At 42.2% G+C, this 21,941-nt stretch overlaps 1 protein-coding gene across 2 annotated transcripts in view; it reads right to left on the bottom strand.

Annotated features, from left to right (window-relative positions):
• Window positions 1–297: 297 nt before the first annotated feature.
• TENT4B (terminal nucleotidyltransferase 4B) overlaps window positions 298–21,941 on the bottom strand; it is a 67,784-nt gene continuing 46,140 nt past the window's right edge. Inside the window, exons 2-12 of one of the 2 annotated variants that reach the window (XM_008702636.2) lie at window positions 17,167–17,290; window positions 15,395–15,441; window positions 13,761–13,881; window positions 11,476–11,583; window positions 9,071–9,199; window positions 8,105–8,318; window positions 6,634–6,760; window positions 6,426–6,529; window positions 6,135–6,322; window positions 4,172–4,336; window positions 298–3,006 (exon numbers count right to left, since the gene is read on the bottom strand). In XM_008702636.2, coding sequence (XP_008700858.2) covers window positions 2,830–3,006; window positions 4,172–4,336; window positions 6,135–6,322; window positions 6,426–6,529; window positions 6,634–6,760; window positions 8,105–8,318; window positions 9,071–9,199; window positions 11,476–11,583; window positions 13,761–13,881; window positions 15,395–15,441; window positions 17,167–17,290 — 1,504 coding nt within the window. In that variant the 3' untranslated portion in view covers window positions 298–2,829. The remainder of the gene's footprint in view (window positions 3,007–4,171; window positions 4,337–6,134; window positions 6,323–6,425; window positions 6,530–6,633; window positions 6,761–8,104; window positions 8,319–9,070; window positions 9,200–11,475; window positions 11,584–13,760; window positions 13,882–15,394; window positions 15,442–17,166; window positions 17,291–21,941) is intronic. The other variant, XM_008702637.2, reaches the window with a different exon arrangement.

Here is a 21,941-nt window from a genome sequence, read left to right as displayed (position 1 = left end):
AAAACCGGTGCTGAAACGTTCAGTATGACTTTTCAAGGAGCTTCGACGCCGACCAGGTGCACAGACGTGACTGCCAGAGAAATGTCGCCACAGCGAGGCCGACTTTGAAGATCCCATTCTGCAAGTACGAGCAAAGGAGGGTTATGACTCATGAATATGGATGGACCGTAATATTTAAATGACACGTTTCCGATATAGTCACAAAATCTTCATAGAAAGTATTAGAAGTCAAAAAAGAAAAAAGGACGGGAGTCAAATACAGAGATGAAATGTACAAAAACAAATGAGCAGGCAAACTAAAAGTTCTTGAAAGTATTTTTACTTCAGATTGAAAAATGAACAGCTTCCACCCTGTTCATTGCGAGATACACAGTATTCACGAGTACAATGCTGGTCATTTGAGGATATGTACACACCTCAATTTCTCCTTCATGCTTTTTCTTTTAGAAAGATACTGTTTACCAAAAAGAAACTTCAGCAGTACAGGAAAAACTATTTTCCCAATAAATTTACGAAAACCTAAGATTCCCAATGGAATCAAGATTATCTTCCCGCTACCACCACCTTAATATAATCACATGCTTATTGGAACGCTAATATCTGCTCCCTAAGAGTACATTTACTTTCAACAATGAGGGTGATTCTTAAAACAAAACAACGAAAGAAAAAAACTTCAGTGTGGTTAATGTAACAATGGATCTCTGCAAAGTATTAAGTGTCTGAAGTAGGCAGCTAATACTGGATTTAATATTATTTTATAAATAATTGTTCCCTTAGCGGTAAACGTCAGTCTACACGTTCGCAAGAGTCCTAGAAATAAATACTGTGATTCTGCATGGTATGTTATGACAAACTCGTTTCTAAGAACAAAAGCTCAACATCGTGATAAAAATTCTGATCAGAGTAAAATGGGGCTCGAAAATTTAAAACATTGTCAAAATAACATCACATTTAAAATTTTCCACGGTTTACACAAGTATTAGGAGTTTCCAGTTGTGGAACACATTCTTCCGTTGTGAATTAAAATACGAACATATCGAAAACTGTTAATTTCAGTGATGACATCAGTTTTGGTCTTACTTTAGCATTATTTTCTTTAAAAAAGTTGCACTAAGTGTCCATTAATGGTCTGATTGATCTTCAGTATTTCATAAATGTCTATAAAAGAAATTCCTAAAAGCCAATAGTACTTAATATGTATATATATATACACACACGTATATATATATATATATACACATATATATGTAAAAGAATCTCATTTCAGAAATGGCTATAATTAAACAGAGCCACACACACTGATGCTAAACATAAGAGCCTTCACATTGAAAGAAAGCATTTTCAGAAATGTCACTTACATCCTGTTATAGTCAATATTCCCGAGTTTCAAACTCAACATGTGATGGATAACAGAATTATACATCTCATTGGCGCTCAAAGCTGACCACAACCAAAATTTACAGTAGGATTGAAACAAGCCAATGTTTTAAAAAGTTTTAATTAAAGATAACAATTCCATGGAAGGAGAGGATAAAGAATGGGATGACAAGAAGTATTTGGTCTTAATAAGGCAATACAAAATAGATCCATTATCAAAGACCATTTAATTTTTTAAAGATCAACAATACCAAAAGCATAAAGTGGAGTATAAGAAAATAGTTTTTTATAAGTATGATTTAATTAAAGCTGTTTACAGTTATTCTCTCCCACAGTAGTTAAGCGTGGGTTTAAAAAAGAAGAGATGGAAACACAAGCGCGCGGTACACAGGGTCAGAGGAGCCAGCATGCAAGGTCTGTGGGACTCGGGGAGTCACTGCAACAGGAACGGGACCGGACGCGGGTGGCCTTTTTTTTTTTTTCCTATTAGGAAGAAAAACAAAACAAAACAAAAAAAGACTGCAAAGGAAACAAACACAAAGTCATGTAATTGCCCATTGCCCAAGACGACAGCACTATAGAAAACAGTTGCAAGGTAATTCTTAGAGATGACTAGAGATTTTTCAGTGTTTACACAAAAGTACATAGTACATTTTTTTTTTTTTTTTTTTTTTTTTACAAAATAAAACGTCATTTTGCCACCATAAACCTTTTCTTTAGAGAGGAAAAATTTTTGCAGCAGGTCACAAGGGTTCTAGTAAGTCATTTCAATGCTGAGGAAAACAAATTGAGTAATAGAACTAATCACTTCCCTATATATGGATGTTAAGATGACAAGTCAGATTATTTTTCAAACTAATCCTGAGAAAAATCTGTTTACAATTTAAACAGTAATGTTATGTAAAAAGTATTAACAAATCCACTATTACAAATATCCATTTCCTATATGGTCATCTATATATACACACAATAAAATGGTAAATATATGCAAAAATATTTAAAAAAAAAGAAAAGAAAACATGCACAGATCACTTTCCCCTTTGGAATCTGGACTTCCTATGAGATACTTTTGTTTTCCTTCCCCACCCCATCCTCTGAAATCGGTTTTTGTTTCTATCGCCCTACCCACGCTGACTACTATTCCCTATAACTCTGCATAAAGCCAATGAGAAATAGATTTATTTTACATTCAAGCTTTAAATCTTAAAATGACCCTGTTGTAGCATATGACTTATCAAATGAGCAGCCTTTTTTTTTTTCCCCCTTTTTTGCTTGCTTTTTGTTTTTGCAGTTGTCAGCCTTCATGATCCGTTCCGTGGCGAGCTGGGAAAAAACGCAGTTGCTAAATCAGAGTGTGAACAGTGTGAGGCTCCCGAATGCCAGGAGTCCCTATCCAACTGTCCTGAGCACGAGATCACTGCACACAGAAGACAGTCCATCGTACAACGCCGACTATCTACAAAGGTCTGAGAGGGGGGCATCCCTCTTGTGTTTCCTCTTTTTGCCATGGTAATACTGGTTATTTGATTTGCCTTGATGCTGTTTGTTAGTCATCAAGGAACCATGGCTTGTCTGAGTTGTACCTTGGAAGCCTTTGCTGGAAGAACGAAAGAGCCTTGCTGATCCATGCTGCGGAGAAAGAAAGTGGTCAAAGAGACATCAGTCTTGGGGACTCAACACAGCACTTGCTAAGACCTGACTTGGGGCGCTTTCGAAACTAGGAATATGCTCGCTGACTTATCTAGTGGACAGAAAATGGTACCACAGGGGCTCACTCTCTTGGGCTCTAACACTTTTCCACTATTTTTTTTTTTTTTGATGGAAATATTGGAATACTGCCTTGACTTCTTAACAGAGTGCATGGAACGTAAAACTTCTCTCAAGGAACCTATCAACCCACGTACCACATAATAAATGGCATTACTGGAAGAGACGCTTGGACACACAGGTGCGCTGCCAGGTGAGGGGTCTTCACTTCCTTGCTGTCACTTTAACTGCCATTTCTACGTGGATCTGTGTCTGGTGCACATGACTAAGGCTGTATAGGTAAACTGGATTCTGGGAGTCAGGTCAGGCACGAGGTGACCAACACTAAGAGTCCATCTCCACTGCCAAGGGGCCTTCCCCAAGGTCCCCAGTGTACGGAGGGTCAGAGCCCAGTATGAGATGGCTCCTTTCTTCATGCTGATTCATTCTTCACGATTAATAAAATTTTAGGCAACTACAAAACTGAAAACAGAGTTATTTTCTTTGGCCTTTCTACGTCAAAGCTGATACGAATCAACTGACCGTGGCTGACCACCGCCCGATCGTTTCAACACAAGCAACTAGGTGCCGGATATTAAAATGTAAAAAAGGGTATGTCTCCCCCACATACGCACGACATTGCTGTGAGGTCATGCACAAGCTTCACGTGAGCTTATTTCAAGTACAATTCAATCTTTTTATAACTCGGTGCAATTTTTTTTAATGCTGAATCTGTAATAAGGTGGGTTGGCTGGGACACTTTATAAGGACCTGTCACTAAATTCCCACAAAGGCTTACATGACAATGGTGTCTCATAATGATCTTCCGGACATCCTACTACTAGAAGCACTGCGCTTTGGAACCTCTTAGAAAAAAACAGGTTTGTTCTTTAAACCTATAGGGAGTTTTCTTCAAACCCATGATGTATACGTATACATATATACGTACATACATACATATATATACATATATTTTTTTTTCACGTGTAAGAAATTCTGAATATTTTGTATTGAATACGAACAATCAAAAAACACACATTCCACACACCTGAGATTTGTTGGTGCTGTTGGAGGTGTTAGTGGTTTGGGCGCTCTGCATTTTCCCACCTGCCTGAGAGGACTCCAAGGACACATCTTGCGACCCTACTCGGTTCCCAGTGGATGGACGGCAGAGCAGCTGTTTCGGGGTTTTGCATGGTGTCGCGTCGGAATCCTAACACAAGTCATACGAGTTATAATGTGACATATTAATAATTTAGAAATTCAATATTAAGGAGGATAAACAACGTCGGCTAAGTACTCTCTGGACTCAATTTAAACCTCTGGGAGTCAAAGGAAGCACCCTGAGGAATTTATAAAATCCACTGCTTAAGCTTTCCTTCTTTCACAAATTTCCCTCCGAACATTCAGAGCGGCTTATTTTATCAGAGGGTCTTTGTCTGTTGTGAAATCTATTGCCCACGCCTGACCTTGTTAATCGGCCTTGAAGGGGCTCACAGAGGTCCAAGTTTATCTGCACATCTATTTACAGGAAATGAACCATGGTACCATGGAAAGAATGTGGCAGAGATAAGGTCCTAGGTCCCTGACTCAACCAAAATCAAAATGATTGGTTCAAAAGGCTCGATTTCTGCGAGTCTGTGATAACCCATCAGTGAGCCCTCCAACCAAACACCGCATGTGGGGAAGGACTTCCTGGAGACAGTGGGCCGCACCCCACCTGTCTCTGGGCTGCCTGGGCCATGACTGTGCTCCTTTTTCCCTCAGGTCTACCCTTCTCCTTCACACTCCACCCAGCGGCTCCGAGGCACACACTCCTCGTCCCTAAAGCTCCCTCTTGAGGCCGTCTCTGTGTCCGCCCCACTGTGTCTGTGACGACTCCACAGCTCTGCTCTAGGAACCACAGACACCCAGGAGAGAGACTATGCCGTACGAGGATTCGTGACGCCATCATGATACATGGTCATCAACAACAATGTAAGATTACGTCCCTTCCACATTTAGATTACTCTTTACTTCATACACTTAATAAAGTCAAAAGTCAAATGATGGGTAAGCCCATTTTGTATGTCAATTAAGGAAACTCAAAATTAACCCTGATGAGGAAAAGTAGCTGTAGGTATAACTGATACTAAAAAGTCAATCAGGGCTAGAGTCAGTCCATAGAGGCGGGGTTGCCAGGGGCCTCGGGGAAAGAGGACTTGTTAGGGGCTGCTAACAGGTGTCTTTCTGGAGTGACGGCCGCGTCCCAGACTTAGACAGTGGTGATGGCTGCACAACAGCGTGAATACACTGAAAACCACTGAACTGCACATTTCAAAATAGTGAACGTGGTGTAAATTACCTCTCAATTTTTGAAACTTCAATCAAGAAGCTCAAAAACATTACTGAGTGGAAGAAGCCTTAAGCAAAAGAGTATACTCTAGAATCATTCCACTTATGTGAAATTCTGCAACAGGCAAAGCTAACTTGCGGCAGCAGAAAATCGTACAGTGGTTACCCCTGGGGTGGAATTCAGGACTGACTAGAAAGCACCATGAAGGACTTCTCTAGGATGATGGTAAGAGTCTATGTCTTGTTATCGTTGGGGTTACACACGTGTATACAGTTGTTAAAATTCAGTGATGTAAAACTGAGATTTCCTTATACGTAGCTTTTGTATCAAAAGAAAAAACTAACCAAGTACTGAACTCTGGTTAGTCAGGAGCACGCCGCAGGACTGCGGGGGACATGCCTGTAACTTACTTTGCAATGCAGCGAAGAGTAAGATGAGTTAGTGACATGTCAGCGGCAGAATCTAATGGTCATATATACGGACGCCACTAAAATTCTCTCACTTTCGCCATACACTTGAGAATTTTAATCCAGTGCTGGGGACGTGTACGATCAGTGAAGTTATCAAAATTTCCCAGTAACAGATAAGAAGTCAGGCTTAGCCCCCCACACAGAGCTATCCCCCCAACAGAACTGCTAAGTGTCTAGGTTCAGAAAAGCCACATCCTCATACTTACGACGTCACTAGAGCTGGACTGGGTGGCAGAAGAGGAAGACACTGGACCTGATGAAGAGTTTGAAGAGTGTTTACTAAGGGATTCCGAAGTTTTACTTCTACATTTTCCAAGGGCTTCATTTTCTTCAGATAGATTATTATTACATTTATCTAACTGCTGAGTATCTACTATCAAGGTAACACCATTTCCTGAAAGAGTGGCAAAAGATTGGAAAACGTTTCTTCCCATTAAACACACACAACACAGAAAAGCCACTAATGCTCGGTCAATCAATCAATGAAAAGCTCTTACCATTGCACGAAGGCTCGGGCCTGTTCTGCAAGCCCCACTGCTTTGATATCCAATCTCTGTACGTGGCAACTTCGTCCGTTACTCTAATTATTCTACCTAATATGCTGCATGTGTTTAAAGAAAAAAGAGGGGGGGGGGTTCATTAATTTGGAGACACGAAGCCACAACCAATTCCGACCCAATGGACTGACTTTAGTTAAGCCTTTACCTCTCCGTTTCGTTGTTGGGATAGTACTTGGCTATTGGTGACACAGCGTGACTCAAAACAACATAGGCATAATCAAAGGCCTGTTTCACTTGCATGGCCCCATATGAGCTCCTTCCAACATCATTACCTTTAAGAGAAATGTATATAGAAGAGAGTAAGCGTGACCATTGCTTAATAAGAACTAAATGCTCATGGGCCCTCTTCCAGAAGAGCAAGGGCGATTGCTTTCCTGCTATAGTTGCACAAAGAATGGGGGCAGGCGGTCGTCCCCACAACTCCCCAGGCTCTGAACGCGTGTCTCATGCAGTAAGTACGCTATGGCATATAAACTGCCTAAATGCATTCTGGCCCAGCAGGGACTACCCCGTATACAGTCATGCAAACAAAAGGAGTTAACTGCCTGCTCTCTCCTAAGAGTGAAACCAAGCTAACTGAGACATCCCTATCTTTCGTTTCTATCAGCTATCTAAAGATCTCTGGCAGGAAATTATGAGCTCCTGAAGGGCAAGAACCATCTTGCTGAAAATCTTTGTGCCCTTTGCGTCGAGTAGCCTCCCGATAAACATTTCCTCGATGAATAAAAGTGTACAACTATTAATGTTTGTGATATGGCACAGTCAGCCAGAAGACAGCCCCTAGGCAACTCCTCTCTCTCTCAACCCCCTTTCCTTACCCATTTTTCAAAGTTAACACAGTTAAGCAAATGACTAAAAGCATCTCCACTGAAGTCTGATACTGCAGAATCTAAATATTTTATAATCATAGCAAGAAAAAAAATATTGCCCAGAAAAACTAGGATACAAGCAAACAAACCATAACCCCACGTAAGCAAGGAAGGGATCTGCTGGTCTCTTTCAAGCCAACGTAAAGCTGAAAAAGGCACAGGGAGACCACGTAAAATTAAAAGAGGCAAGAAGGGGCCCCAAAGAAAAATAAATGGTCTCTTTGAACCCTTGCACTCTCATTTCTGAGGTGTACTTCCATGCTCACTGCCTCTGGGGACTTCAGAAACCACACGTAAAGCCCTGACTGACAACTGGCTGGAATCAGGGGCAATGAGGGCACAACAGAGCAGAAAAACGGCCTTCAAACTGGAGATGCGCCCATCGGCTAACCTAGACTCCTCTGACTCTCGGGGTCAAATGGATTCTACCCCAACGCACCGGCAGTACGCATGCGGCGTGTTTTCGTGTATTTTCTTACAAAACATTTTGATGAAAAAGAATGAATGCCATCAGAAGTTAATCTTTAATTTTTTATCTAAAGAGAGGTTTGTTTGCTTTTTTTTTTAAAAGATTTATTTATTTAAGCAATCTCTATACCCAGCATGGGGCTTGAACTCACGACCCCAAGATCAAAAGTGGCATACTCCAATGACTGAGTCAGCCAGGCACCCCTCCTCTAAAGAGAGTTTAAAGTACAATACTGACAATGCCATTTCTTTGCCCACAAATTTACCTAATTTCAATACCTGGTTGTAAAGGATCTTCAATATAAAGCATCGATGGCCTGTAGCCATCGAGCATATTTTTCTGTACTTCATCTTTGGCCACATATGAACCACCATCCTTTATCCGGATGCCAGTCTTTAAATAATTGAAGTGTCGTCCATATAATTCAAAAAATTCTATTAAGAGAACACCATAGTTTGTATTGGGGATGCAAGCATCTTCCCTGGGATGTAACTAAAACCAGGAAAAAAAAAAAAAAAGAAATTATATTGGATTTTCTCTAAATCATCAAGGTGGGGAGAGTCAGTGACATCCTAGCTTCTACAGAACAGTACTATTCTAATTTTGGTTAGGAGAGCAGCCAACAGGGAGGGACACGGAGGCACGGCAGCTGTACTGCTGTTACAGACAACACGAAAGCCCGTGGACACACAACTGGTGGGCGACAATCTATTTATAAAATTCGAGGCTGAACTTTACAGCTGACCCGGGATGCTGATGGGGCCGACGGGGCCCAGCGCATCAAGGAAGTCATTCTGACTCGCGAGCAGAGCCGGGCAGCTGGCAACACCGTGCTCATAAATACATTCACAGACGATACGGAGACTTCAGACTCATTCTACGCAGATCGCAGATCTCAACTCCTGCTCAACCTCCAAGATCAGCGGCTTAGGAGATGTTCTTATTTCAGGCATTTATACCACTATTTACACTTAGGAAAACCACGCCATACCTATGCGTGCTAAAATCTGAGTGAAAATTCTGAAAACTACTAGAATAAATGGGATCAAAACCAAAAATTCTTCCCTGGGATTTAAAAAGTACTTATTTGTTAAATTATAAAAAGGTATCCAGTTTAAAGGAAAAAGAAGTAATTAAGGGAAGTATTCCAATTAGAACTGGACTTAAATTTTTTCCCAAAATGATTCCGAACTGATTTATTTTATTTTGGTGTCCACTAGGCATGGTATAAAGAAACAACTTACCTGAAGGAAACTGACTGCCATTAAAAAGAGACTATATGAACCAATTCCACCTGTAAATACTTCATTAAGGTCCCTCTGCAATAAGAATTGTTTCAATACTAAAACCAAGTATGGTAATACAGGATATTTCTGAAAAAGAGAATTACATTTTCAGTGAATTCCTATTTCAGTAATTGTGCTAAGCATTAACAGAAGCATAAGCTGGTCCTTACATCACAAACTTTAGTGGAGATATCCAGTACACTTAATTTTCTATTTTAAGAGCAAGCTAGGAAAAAAGCAAGCTGTAAGTAATGAAGGATTTTCTCACATCTAAAAGTCTAAAACCGGTAGATGTGAATAACGGCATCCAAGCACTCACTACGGGACAGAAACACTAGCAATATAAATTTGATGACACTCATTTATTTATTACCATATTTATTACCATACTGCATATTTATTTATCACCCTATTACATAATTATTTATCATCATATGCTATTGACTTGTAAACAGATAACAGAAACAGTACAGGACAAACTCTCAACGCACAAAGCACTGAATCAGGGGGATGTGAAGGAATCCCTTTTCGCAGGTGGCTCTCCAGCAAGCAGACCAGGGTCTTTCAGATGACTGTGCACAGCCCCGGTGCGGGGGCAGGAGCAGTCCTGCCTGCTGGCTTCCACGTGGGCAGGTGACCACACACAGACCCCCTTCCACGCTTCGCAGAGATGGCTGAGAACACCTGAGCTGGCAAACACGGACAGTGTCAGTCCGTCTTTCACTCAGGCACATACTCATTAAGTGCCCTCCACAAGCCAGGCCCTAGGCTAAGGACGCTGAGGGGAACACAGCAGACCCAAACATCTAGAAAGAAGTCTTAAAGGCCATTACCTAGGAGTGGTAGAATTACTAGTGATTTCTAGTTTGTTCTTGACACTTAGAATGAACACATACTGACTGCTTCCAAAAGAAAGAAAAAAGTCTATACTTTTGTAAATCATGTCAAAGTAAGCAAGCATGAAAAATAACAACAAATCTTTGGAGAAATAATCATTTTTAAACATTCTGGTCAAAGCCATAAATAGATGGTCTCTTTAAGGAACAATCGGGCAAATAAATTTCCAACAGAATTTGATCTGCATATGACCTCGAAACTCCACTTCCAGAATCTTCCTACAATTTTACAAGTGTCAAGAAAGATGCAGGTACGGAAGGATGTTCAAGCACTTTCTGTGAGAGCAAAAAACCACCAGGGGAGTGTGACACAAAGCATGACCCGACAAAGGACTATTGTGCTGTCAATGAAAAGAATGAAGGAAACGTGTCTGTGCTGATATGAAAACCCCCAAAAAGTACGAGATGATGTGTACGGAACATGCTATTCCTTCTGTTAAAAATTTCAAGAGGATAATCAAAAGAAACAAACTGACGGCTGCTGGAGGGGAGGGGAATGGGGGGAAAAGATTACAATAGAGTTTGCAGAGAATTTAAAAATTTCTTGGAAAAACAAAAATTTCAAAAGGATAAACAAGCCAAAAAGAAAGGTTGATGATGGCAAATCCCATGAAACTGATCTAGGCATAAGGTATGAAGGGACTCGTTTTTCACTGTCCTTTGATACCAGTAAATGTTCTATCACACATATTATTCTCAGTTAAAAAAAAAGGCTTCTTTTCTCAGAAAAAGAAAATTTACACACACCCAACACCTCCAAAAGAGTGGGATTGTGGGTAATCTTTTTCCTTCTCTGCTTTGCTGTACTCTGCACATTTAAACAAGTACACAATGTTTACAACACGGTAAGGTAGTTCAGTTTTGTTCTTACGAAGAAATGAAAAAGCTAAATCTGTAGAGTTGATAAAGGAAAGTATTGTGAATGGACAGAAAAGATATTCTAGGTGACGCAAAGCAGTTAACGGTTTTTAGCTTAAGGAGAAAAAGGCTGACGTGTCGAAGCACGTTAAATGTTCTGAAGATGTTGACACATTCTTCCCTGTCTTGGAAGAACATCGAACAAGTGAAAACAGACATTACATCACCTCAAAACCAAGTAGGGAAACCTGCAGAAACTACCTTACAAATGATCTGGGGGGCTCGGGACGTTCTTCATCTCAACTCTTAAGAGATGAGAAGCAGACAAGAATGATTATTCAGCATTTCAGCCCTTAGCTCCGCTAAAAGGAAGCTCTAGAGCAGAGGTGTTCTCCAGAAGCTTTCCAAACCCTTGACTTGAGGTCACATTATAAATTACTGATTATCACAAGCCAATTCAAGGAAAGGAAGGCCATCGCACAGAAAAGCAGCACGCAACACGCATAGAAAGAGGTTAGCAAAGCGTATCACAACATTACCACAACAGAACCTCAAAACAAAACTCCATGTCTCAGAGTTCCACTGAATAAACACTATGAATTCTCTGACCTTGGTAAAATCTTTGATGAGGTCAGCTGCTCTCACGCCATTCTGTACATTAAAGCTGATATCGACTTTCACTTCGGTAAAAGAATCTGTTAATTTAATAATAGGTACCTAGAAAGAGAAGAAAGGCAAAATTTAAAAACTCGAACCAAATTAAACACCACAATCGGGGGATGGAAAGGTTACTAGACTTGAGGTCTCAGCCTCCTGAGGACATACAGATTCTGGAGTGTCCTGACTACTACACACCACAGTTCGCTTGGCCTTTTAGATACTTTATGTAGTTAGCATTTAACCTCATACAGTCTACTTTATCATTTCTATTGGCTGAGAATTCTGAAATCAGGTAATAAAAACCTTTCTCAATATTCTGTACTTTGGATAACAGTTTCCAACTCAGTCAGTATAACATCAAGAATTATGGGGCACCTGGGTGACTCAGCGGGTTAAGCATCTGCCTTTGGCTCAGGTCATGATCTCAGGGTCCTGAGATCGAGCCCCACATCGGGCTCCCTGCTCAGCAGGGAGTCTGCTTCTCCCTCTGTGCCTCCCCCCACCCCACTCACGCTCTCTTTCTCAAACAAATAAAATCTTAAAAAAAAAAAAAAAAGTATTATGAATGTCAGGCCTATCGGCAAACTGTTCCTAATTAGAAAGTTGCTAGATTAGGTCAAACACAATAATCCACTCGTATTATTGGTCAGTTTTGCAAATAGCCCGTAAAACAACCTGCCAAGAGAAGTTAAGACATGAGAATTATTCTCAAATTTAAAAAAATGATTGCATGATTTATATCAGGTATCAGAAATTCTTAAAAAAAAAAAAAAAGGCAAACCATAAGAGACTCTTAAGCATAGGACACAAACTGAGGGTTGCTGGAGGCGAGGTGGGTGGAGGGATGGGGTAACTGGGTGATGGGCATTAAGGAGGGCACGGGATGTAATGAGCACTGGGTGTTATATGCAACTGATGAATCACTAAACTCTACTTCTGAAACTAATAATACAGTGTATGTTAACTAAATTGAACTTAAATAAAATTAAAAAAAAAAAAGCCTCTGGGGTGCGTGGCTGGCTCAGGAGAGCATATGACTCTTGATCTCAGGGTCGTGAGTTTGAGCCCCACGCTGGGTACAAAGATTACTTAAATATTTTTTATTTAAAGAGGCTCTATTTAGGGGCGCCTGGGTGGCACAGCGGTTGGGCGTCTGCCTTCAGCTCAGGGCGTGATCCCGGCATTATGGGATCAAGCCCGACATCAGGCTCCTCTGCTATGAGCCTGCTTCTTCCTCTCCCACTCCCCCTGCTTGTGTTCCCTCTCTTGCTGGCTGTCTCTATCTCTGTCGAATAAATAAATAAAATCTTTAAAAAAAAAAAAAAAAAGAGGCTCTATTTGCACCATGTATTAGAAAACTCAGGCCAGCAAACTCTATATGCACAACTGGGTTTCCAAATTAATAGCTTTTTATAAGAAATAGTAGGAGTTGTTTTTGGTCTAAGAAAACCTAACACACAAAACACTAAACTTCTAAAACAGATAAATTAATTTCTATAATGAGCATCCGTGGAAGTTCTTTAATGGCCATTCTAGAGATAGTTAAAATATCAAGTTACTTGATTGACAGAATTTCAATCACAGTTGACCCTTGAACAACATAGGTTTCAACTGTGTGGCCCCACTTTTACACAATTTTATACAATACCGTAAATGTACTGTCCAGACGATTTTCCTAACATTTTCCTCCCTCTAGAGTGCTTTATTCTAAGAACAGAGTATATAATACAGATAACATATGAAATATGTGCCAATCAACTGTTTTTGTGATCAGTAATCCTCCCAGTCAACAGACGGCTCTTCGTAGTTTTGGGGGGCATCCAAAGTCACACTGGATTTTCAACTGTGTAGGGGAACCCCCATGTTGTTCAAGAGTCAACTGTATACACAATTTTTCAAGGACACAAAGTAAGAGAGAAGAGCAACATGTTTTGCATAAGTATAAACTATTTAACAGATATCCATATTTGTATTTATACTTCTTTATATTTAAAAACTCTACAGTGAGTATTATGTAAGATAAGATTGAGTATTATTTTTTTAAAGAAATATGTAACCACAACAAGTTCATCTGTTTCACAAACAAAATTTCTATGCAAGGACTGGGATCATTAAGGAAAGGAAAGAATCATTGGCTGAGAAGCCGACTATGCTCACCAAAATTAAATTTTAATTTTGTAAGTTTCACGCATTAGTAACTAGAGATTTTTACGTGAAATGTCGGAAGAACTTACAGTTGCTTTGTCTAGAACTTTCACCGAATCCTCATCAGCAACTTTATGTTTCCGAAGGGCTTCCTCCAGGGTCCAGAGGGGAAGGTTCTCCCACTTGCCAAATACCACGAGATCAATGTCACTGAACACAGAACACATACACAAAGGTTGTTTAAGAAGGAACCGTACTTGTTTTCACTTAGGTTCAGGCTTCCTGACTCCAAATTAGTGCAGTGAAAACCTATTGCTCACTCCGCCCAATGAAAACCAAATGTGGTGGCGGGGGCTGCTCTTAGAGGGGCAGCGGAGGCTGGTGGCTTTAACAACCAGCTCCTCCTGGTCATTTCACAGAAGTCAGGCCTCAGGAAACAGGGTGATTTTGAAGGAAGTAAAACCTCAAAAAACACCAGTGAACATTTCCTGTTCGTAAAGGTTTCTGGGACTAAAAGACTTACGAAATGCCCATGTGGATGAGATTAACTGATTAACTCTGATTTAGATAATTAAGTGTAAAAAGCAGTTTGCAAACAGTGGGTGCAGGGTGACACCATTTGGATGAAAAAGGAAGAAGACACGCACGTTTTCTTTTATCTGTACTTCTAGAATGTTCCTGGACAGATGTGTGAGAAACTGGTACCAGCGGCTCCTCCAAGGAGCAGGGGACACAGGTGGGATCCGGGCTTCTCACTGTAATTATTACTGTGCCTTTTCAATCTCGACTATGGGAATGTGCTACGTATTCAGAAAATTCAATTACATTTTTAGAGTGACTCAGGGTTTTGCTGAAACTCAGAAGCTAAATAAGGAAAAACATTCATGAACTCAAAGTTGGATATTTTATGGCTTTTGTAGGCCTACGACATCAACAGGCAGAGCAGAAATTGCTAGGATCTCTCCACATCAATACGTTTTACGTTTGGGTAAAGCAGATCAAATCCAGCTCAAGCCCGAAACCATGACGGGTGCCTAGAGTTAAAATCATTCTGTACCGTGCACTCAAAACTGTGTTGGGGGTAAATCTCACGTTCAGTGTTCCTACCACAATAAAAGCAAAAACCACCACATGATGAAATTTCAGTTTATAGAAAACAGGTTTTCACCCCTTGGGGAAGCCTCATCATTCCCAAAAAGCCCCCTGCCCTGCCCCAAGCGGTGGGCCATGACTGGCCTCATTTAAGAAAACTAAAATTAATAAGGGGCCTTCCTCAGAGAAGAGTAGCCTGGAGCGCCAGGTCCGGATGCTGGGACGACTGCTAACAGTAGGCGTTCTTAATACGAACTGATAGAGCTGGCGTTCTGCGGTGTACGCGGCTCGGCCGTACAATCACAGGTTTTGCCGCAATATGACATCAGTGTCTGAGTTAGCGGGTGAAGTTATAGAGGCGAACGGTTCTCTGCAGGCGGGGGAGTCAACTGCTGAGACTGTTAACTGAGTCCCCATGCGACACACGCCCTTTCACGTCTATCCCAGAGGACACACATACCAGTTTGAGAGGAACATCTCAAGTGATATTCTACCCTCAAGGTAATTCAAATAAAACACAGATAAATTGAATTTTCATTTCATAAATCTCTTTCGTGTCTACTCCTCCACCGTCAACAGCCAAAATCTAGGAAAATGCACAATCCCCTGAAAGCTTCATAAATGTACTAACCTAGTAGGTAAATACAGGCCAGTTTTAAAACTTCCAAATATCTGGACCTGAAATAGAAAAAATTATTACATTAAGGTAATGTATAGATATCGCATAGATACGCGATGAAAAGCCACCCTGCTATGGAGAACTATCAGGGTTTTGCTACCCTCTGTTGGTACTTCTTAGTACTACAAGAGCATTTTTTTAACAACACCATGCTTTCCAGAAGCAGGGACGCTACCTCTCATACGCAGACATTAGGAATATATTTTAAACTTATGAGGTTAAAATACCAAATGCACAGATTGAAATAGAAAACTTTTGAAAGTAATATTCAAGTCACTCGTGTTCTCTTATAAGCCAGAGAGATGTTCAGCAAAGGCGTGGTTTGGGTTCCCTGAGCGAGAACCTTCTCGTGGGTCCCTGAGTTAGGGCCAGACTATGCCAGCAGCAGGCCGGCTCCACGGAGAACAGGAGGCAGTGTCATCCTGACACTGTGCTGAGGCATAAAACCAGACACACGCTGTCTTAGCCAGGGCGCACAGTGGAAGGCTCCGGGTGGGCGAGGAACTGCACGCATTAAAGGGTGAACGCTCAGCCCCAGAGGTGAGATGGACCCGGGAATGGAATCACAGCTACATGTCTCTCCTCTGGGAACAAAAAGATGGATAAAACCCCCCACCTCGAAAAGAGGAGGATTAATTTAAACCAGGGTTTCTCAACCTCAGCACGACTGACGTCCAGGGCAGACAGCTGTCTGTGAGGGGCTGTCCTGTGCACTGTAGGGTATTTAAGAACATCCTTGGCCTCTACCCACCGTATGCCAAGAGCACCTTACCAGTCAATGATAATCAAAAATGTCTCCGACACTCCAAGGGACCCTTGGGTGGCAAACTCACCCGCCGCGGATGGGAGAACCCATGTGACCACACAGTAGCTGCTCAATAAAATATCAGTGCCCCCCCCACCCCCTTCCCTTCACCTGCAGTATTTTATTTGAAGCTTTTCTGTTTTGCCAACTGAACAAAAGAAACCTCCCTGGCTCCCCCATCACCATCCCATGGCCAAGTCTAAAGAAAAGCCATTTAACACGGAGTAATGGATTCTAACTTCTTTGAATGCACAAAATTGTATAAAAGACCCTCAGAAAAAAAAAAAAAAAAGAAGAAGCCCTAAAAAAGTATTCACTTAGTTTCAACAACAAGAACCACAAACAAGCAAAGAGGACATTACATCTTGGGCCTAAGTTCTGTTCACCAGGTGAGTCTGCACTGGGAGACAAGCGTGGGCCAGAAAGAAGGAAACAGCAATGTCAAGAGAGGAAAACAGACTTAGGCCTGCATTCGCCTAAAAAAACGAACTTCTAATGACATAAGAAACTCCAACTTGACATTTTCATTCAGCTATAAACAATTCTATAACATCTATACCAGCCGGTTGGAACAAAACAGTAATGGGATTTTCATACGTCAGATCCAGCAACACACTACTACAAGAAGGCCCGATTTGTCCTTCTTCTCTGTATCCTAATGATTCCTAAATATAGCTTAGTTTTAGTATTGCTATTCAGCGCTGCAGAGAAGTAGTTTTAACTAAGTCATCCGATTCACTGCAAAAAATTAGGATGCCCCAAATTCTAAAGGCTAGAGAAAACTGTTTGCCTTTAAAATTTAACGGGACCGTAAGTGCTGAGACACACATAGACCTGTGTGCGAGGGCTCCTGAGACTCTCTCCGTCCTGTGGAAAGGGACATCGCCACCAGCACCCAGCTACCCAGAGAGGTACTCACGTCCGCGCTGGGCCAGAGCTCCTTAATCACACTCTCGATCCTGTTCACCACCTCCATCCGCATCTTCTCCTCCTCCGGTCTTGGAGACATATATTCATAAAAATCACTGATTTCTTCATGCAGACTGAAAGAAAAAAAAAAAAGCAGAAAAGTTAATATGGGCAAGGCCAGTCTAATGAGAAATCACTACCTTAAATAACCTTATATAATTAAGTCCTGTAACTTCGCTGATGAATTTATGTTCATAGATTTCTACCCCAATTTTAATGGTACAACTGATGCTAGGCTAAAACGGGAATATACAGAATTTAATAAAAAAAATGCCAAAAGAGTTACATAAAATAAGAAATTCCAAGAAGTCTTAATGGAGGCGGAGTAGCAGCTCTCACGGCGTTTATTACGTGCCTGCGAAGAATACTTGCTCCGTAGACATGTGCTGGTGACTTTTTTTTAATTTTTAAATTTTGATATGTAAGGCCTGGCCTCTGCCTTTACACTTCCAATCCAGTAGATATAAACACAGCAAGAAACAGACCCCAGATGCCACAGGCGAGCTTCCTGGCCATACAGACTTGACCCTCTCACCCTTCTATAATCCATTCCTCACAGGGGCAAAACAGCACGTCTTTTGTAATGTCTGCTTAGTGAATAATCAAGCGTCAGATGAACAAGTGAGCCAGGGACTGCCAGCAAAGACCTGAAATGAATGGCCAGCAGACAAGGCTCCGTGAAGGAGCTAAAACTTCCAGGGCCCAGGAGGAACAGCAGCACTCGGCCAACTCCCCAGGCTGCGGCCGACGGAGATGCAGGAGGAGCAACCGAGCAACGCGGGCACCGGCCACAGAAGGCTCTGAATGAGGAGCTGAGAAGTCTGGACTCTCCTAGGGGAACGAGGAGCGACTTCAACGTTCCCGAGAGGGACCAGGGAAAGACTGACTTCAAAAATGCAGCATCTGAAGATTCATCTGGCAACTGTGCCAACAATGGACTGGCAGAGAGACAAGACTGGATGCAGAGAGAGCAGTCCATAAATTACTGCGACTGCAGAAGCGCTAGAGGAAGGCCTGGGGGCTGGCGCAGGAAAGGAATGGGCGCCACAAATACCACACACACACACACACACACACATACACACACACACACACACACATACACACACACACACATACACACACACACACACACACACACACACACAATGGCTGGCCCCGCAGAGCTCGACCAGCAGTGGGAAGAAGGAGGGAGGGAGGCTGCCTGCGAGGGCTGAAGCCTGAGAGGCTGGGGAGTCAATGCACGGGATGAAAGGAAAAACCCACCAGGCCGGCTACTGAGTCGAATGCAGTCGATTCTTACCGGAGGACAGAAGAAACTGAAGGCCGCAGGTGCCTTTAGGAGGGCAAGGGAGGGGGAAATGGGAGGAAATCTGCTCAACTTGGAGGCCGGTTGCAGGCAGCGGCGGGGGGCCGCGTGAGGATGGACCTCACGGGGTCTCCTGGGACAACGGTGGCGCAGCGCAAGGCCAGGAGAAGGGCGCTAACAGCAATGGCTGCCAAGTGCCTGGGAGCAAGAGGGGCACCCTGCAGGGTTGGGGGGCAGGCATGCAGGGCAGCCTCGCAGGAACACAGTCCTGAAGGACCCTGGTTTAGGGCAGCTACAGGAGTCGCAGGAAGCTGGACGCACCAGGAAAGCAAAAATGATATTGAGGAAGGAAAAAAAAAAAAAAGCCTAATGCCCAACCTCACTTGGCTATAACATTTATTAAAGCATGGCCAAGTAAGCAATCAACAGTCTCTGCCTCTTCTAATGCTTTATTTTTAGACTAAGAGTCAAAAAACTTGAGTTCTAGACTCAGGCTCTGCCTCAGGGCAGCTGTGTTCCTTCAGAAAGCGACTGGTGCTTTCCAGCATGTGTCCTCAGGCACAAACTAGGGGTGAGCAACCAGGATCCTTTTCTAGCCCTTAATGTCAAAACCTGGGTCATTTGGTAAGGAATGATTTGTAGCGTGCTCTGCTTGTGTACCGTGCAATACTGAAAAAAAAAAAAAAAAACAAAAAAACCAAAAAACTGGATTTTAAAACTCCAGGGAGTTCTGCACACGAATCCGTAAGCTCCCAGGGTGGTCAAGTCTTCCTGGGTACACTGCTGGGCACCTAAAGATCATCACCTTCGGATTTTTTTCTTAAAGCTTCCCAGGCTTCAGCTTCTTGAAGACAACAGCTAAAATGATCAGGCTAGAAAGTTCACAGCTTGTGCTGCTCTTTCAGAAGGAGGAGGACCACAAATTAAAAGGAAAACAGATTTCTTATCTAACTAGATTGCTTGCTGTGAATGATCAGTGTATTTGTGATCCAAAACCACTGGGAAAAACCTCCATTTTAACCAACGGGGAAAACCCCTAAACGTGACTGTATCTATGCTACAAAGGCCCATTTACACCATTTCTAATTCAAATACAGGCAAAAAATATTTAGCCCAACTTTCAGTTAATCTTCAAACTACAAGCAACTGAGTGAGAAATTATTCTCTAAACATTATGGAGTGCCTAGTTCAATGCACTAGAAGGAAAGAAGGTTAGTCACTCAAACGTGATCCTTGTCCTGGGTAATTTCCATCTAATGAAAAGAAATATTCATGTAAAGTAGTTTTGTGGTGGGTAATGTATAAGTTCCACACTGTTCCACCACAGTCAGGCTTCAGATGACCAGAAGGAGAGCTTTCCAATGACCACAGCTACAGGGAATGGAATGGGATACTTGAAGGGTAGTGAGGTCCCCGTCACTACAAGTATAAATAAAGAAACTAAATGAGGTCTAATAAGACTTTTTTTTTTTTTAAGGATTTTGGGGGCGCCTGGGTGGCTTAGATGGTTAAGTGTCTGACACTTGATTTCGGCTCAGGTCATGATCTCAGGGTCATAGATCAAGCCCCATGTCGGGCTCTGTGCTCAGCAAGGCTCCATGCTCTCCCTCTGTTCCTCCCCCCACTTGTGTTCTCTTTCTAAAATAAATAAATAAAATCTTAAAAATATAAAAAAGATTTATAAGCAATCTCTATACCCAATGTGGGGCTCAAACCTACAATCCAAGATCAAGAGTCGCTTGTTTTACCAACTGAGCCAGCCAGGTACCCCACAGACACTTCAGAACTTGGTAAAAAATGGAAAAGATTCTAAAATTCCATTTATCACTAGGATTCTAGGTTTTTAATCAGCACATTAAGTCGGATAAGCTTTTAAAATAAGACCTCCCTAAACATTAATATTCCATGGAACCACCTCCCTATTTAGGAAAAACTGGTTCCACAGGTTATCCTAATTCTTTTACTGACTTGCATGGGTGACCTGGAAGAGGGGAAGAGAAAGGTGGGGGGGAAGGAGGGCTACGGCAGCTCAAACATACCTGAACAGTAAGAACACGAGAACCCATCTCACGTAGGCCTGGGCCATCTCCTTCCCACACGAGGGAACAGAAACATCACGGCCTCTCTCGCCTGTATGTAACTAGCTACATGTAAAATTCGTCAAGAGTTGAGAAATCTTAGTACATTGAGCAAAAAGCTTCCAGTACAGATTTTTAATAATCTCGAGGTGGCTCTATCTCTGTGGGCTGTACAATTTTGCTGGCATGGTGCCATGTACCTCTAGGTGCCTGAAGAATCCTCAAGGCACAGAATCCTGTTTTGGAGTGCCCACTACGTGCCCGGCACACTTTATTAGGTCAGCAGGACGAGCCCAGAGAACCTTTGTAAGCTTGCTTTCCCAAATTAATGTAACTTGTGCCTCTGCGATCCTCCCACCACACAGGGAAAATGTCAGTTTCTCCCACATCTGGATCAAAACTCGGTACGATTAATTAGTAAATACGGCTCAAAGTCTCCTACCCAGCCTTACGGTTTCTCATTTTAATTTGAAAATAGAACTCTTGATCAAAACTCATTTGTGACCAAAACACAGCGTCTTCTACTAGGGCACCAGTGTTTTGTTTTGTTTTTTTAAAGGAAAGGTGAGCAAGAAAGCACTCCACTCCCTGTTTATAAAGGAAAAGTATATTATATAAAAACAATATGATAATTGCCACTATGTACCTGGAAAGGATGCCCCCGAAAAAAGGATGCGAATCAAAATTAATTTGATGGGGTAAAATTTACATTAACCTCAAAATTAATGATAACGACAATTTAAAGTGACAAGGAAGAGATATAAACAAAAAAGTTTCTATATTTTAAAAAGTGCAATGCACAGGTCATTTAAGTCAAAATAGAGAAGCGAAGAAAATCACTTTGGCTCTGAGATAAGCGCCAGAGGAGACGTGCTAGCCTTTCAAAATTACATGAATTTCATAAATGCTCATCATCAGGTGGGGAAAGAATGTAAAGAAAGGGCCCTTGAAGGCTCAACTTCTCCAGCTATAAAAAAGGGGAGAACCTTGGGGCGCCTGGGTGGCACAGCGGTTGGGCGCCTGCCTTCGGCTCAGGGCGTGATCCCGGCGTTATGGGATCGAGCCCCACATCGGGCTCCTCTGCTGGGAGCCTGCTCTTCCTCTCCCACTCCCCCTGCTTGTGTTCCCTCTCTCACTGGCTGTCTCTATCTCTGTCGAATAAATAAATAAAATCTTGAAAAAAAAAAAAGGGGGAGAACCTGTTTCACACCTTTTCAACCGGGCTGCCCAGGGGGTGGGTATGAGTAGATTCAGAGCTCCACCCCGAAAGCCAGAGGCAGCCTCCCTGATGCCTTCCAGGCCAAGGCAGGCAGATGAGCGCCGGCCGGCAGCTCACCC

This window comes from Ursus maritimus, unplaced genomic scaffold (assembly GCF_017311325.1).
Source record: "Ursus maritimus isolate PB19 unplaced genomic scaffold, ASM1731132v1 scaffold_19, whole genome shotgun sequence".
Taxonomy (NCBI): Eukaryota; Metazoa; Chordata; class Mammalia; order Carnivora; family Ursidae; genus Ursus; species Ursus maritimus.
The sequence above is the reverse complement of the archived record's forward strand: the minus strand, read 5'-3'. Positions and strand labels throughout refer to the sequence as shown.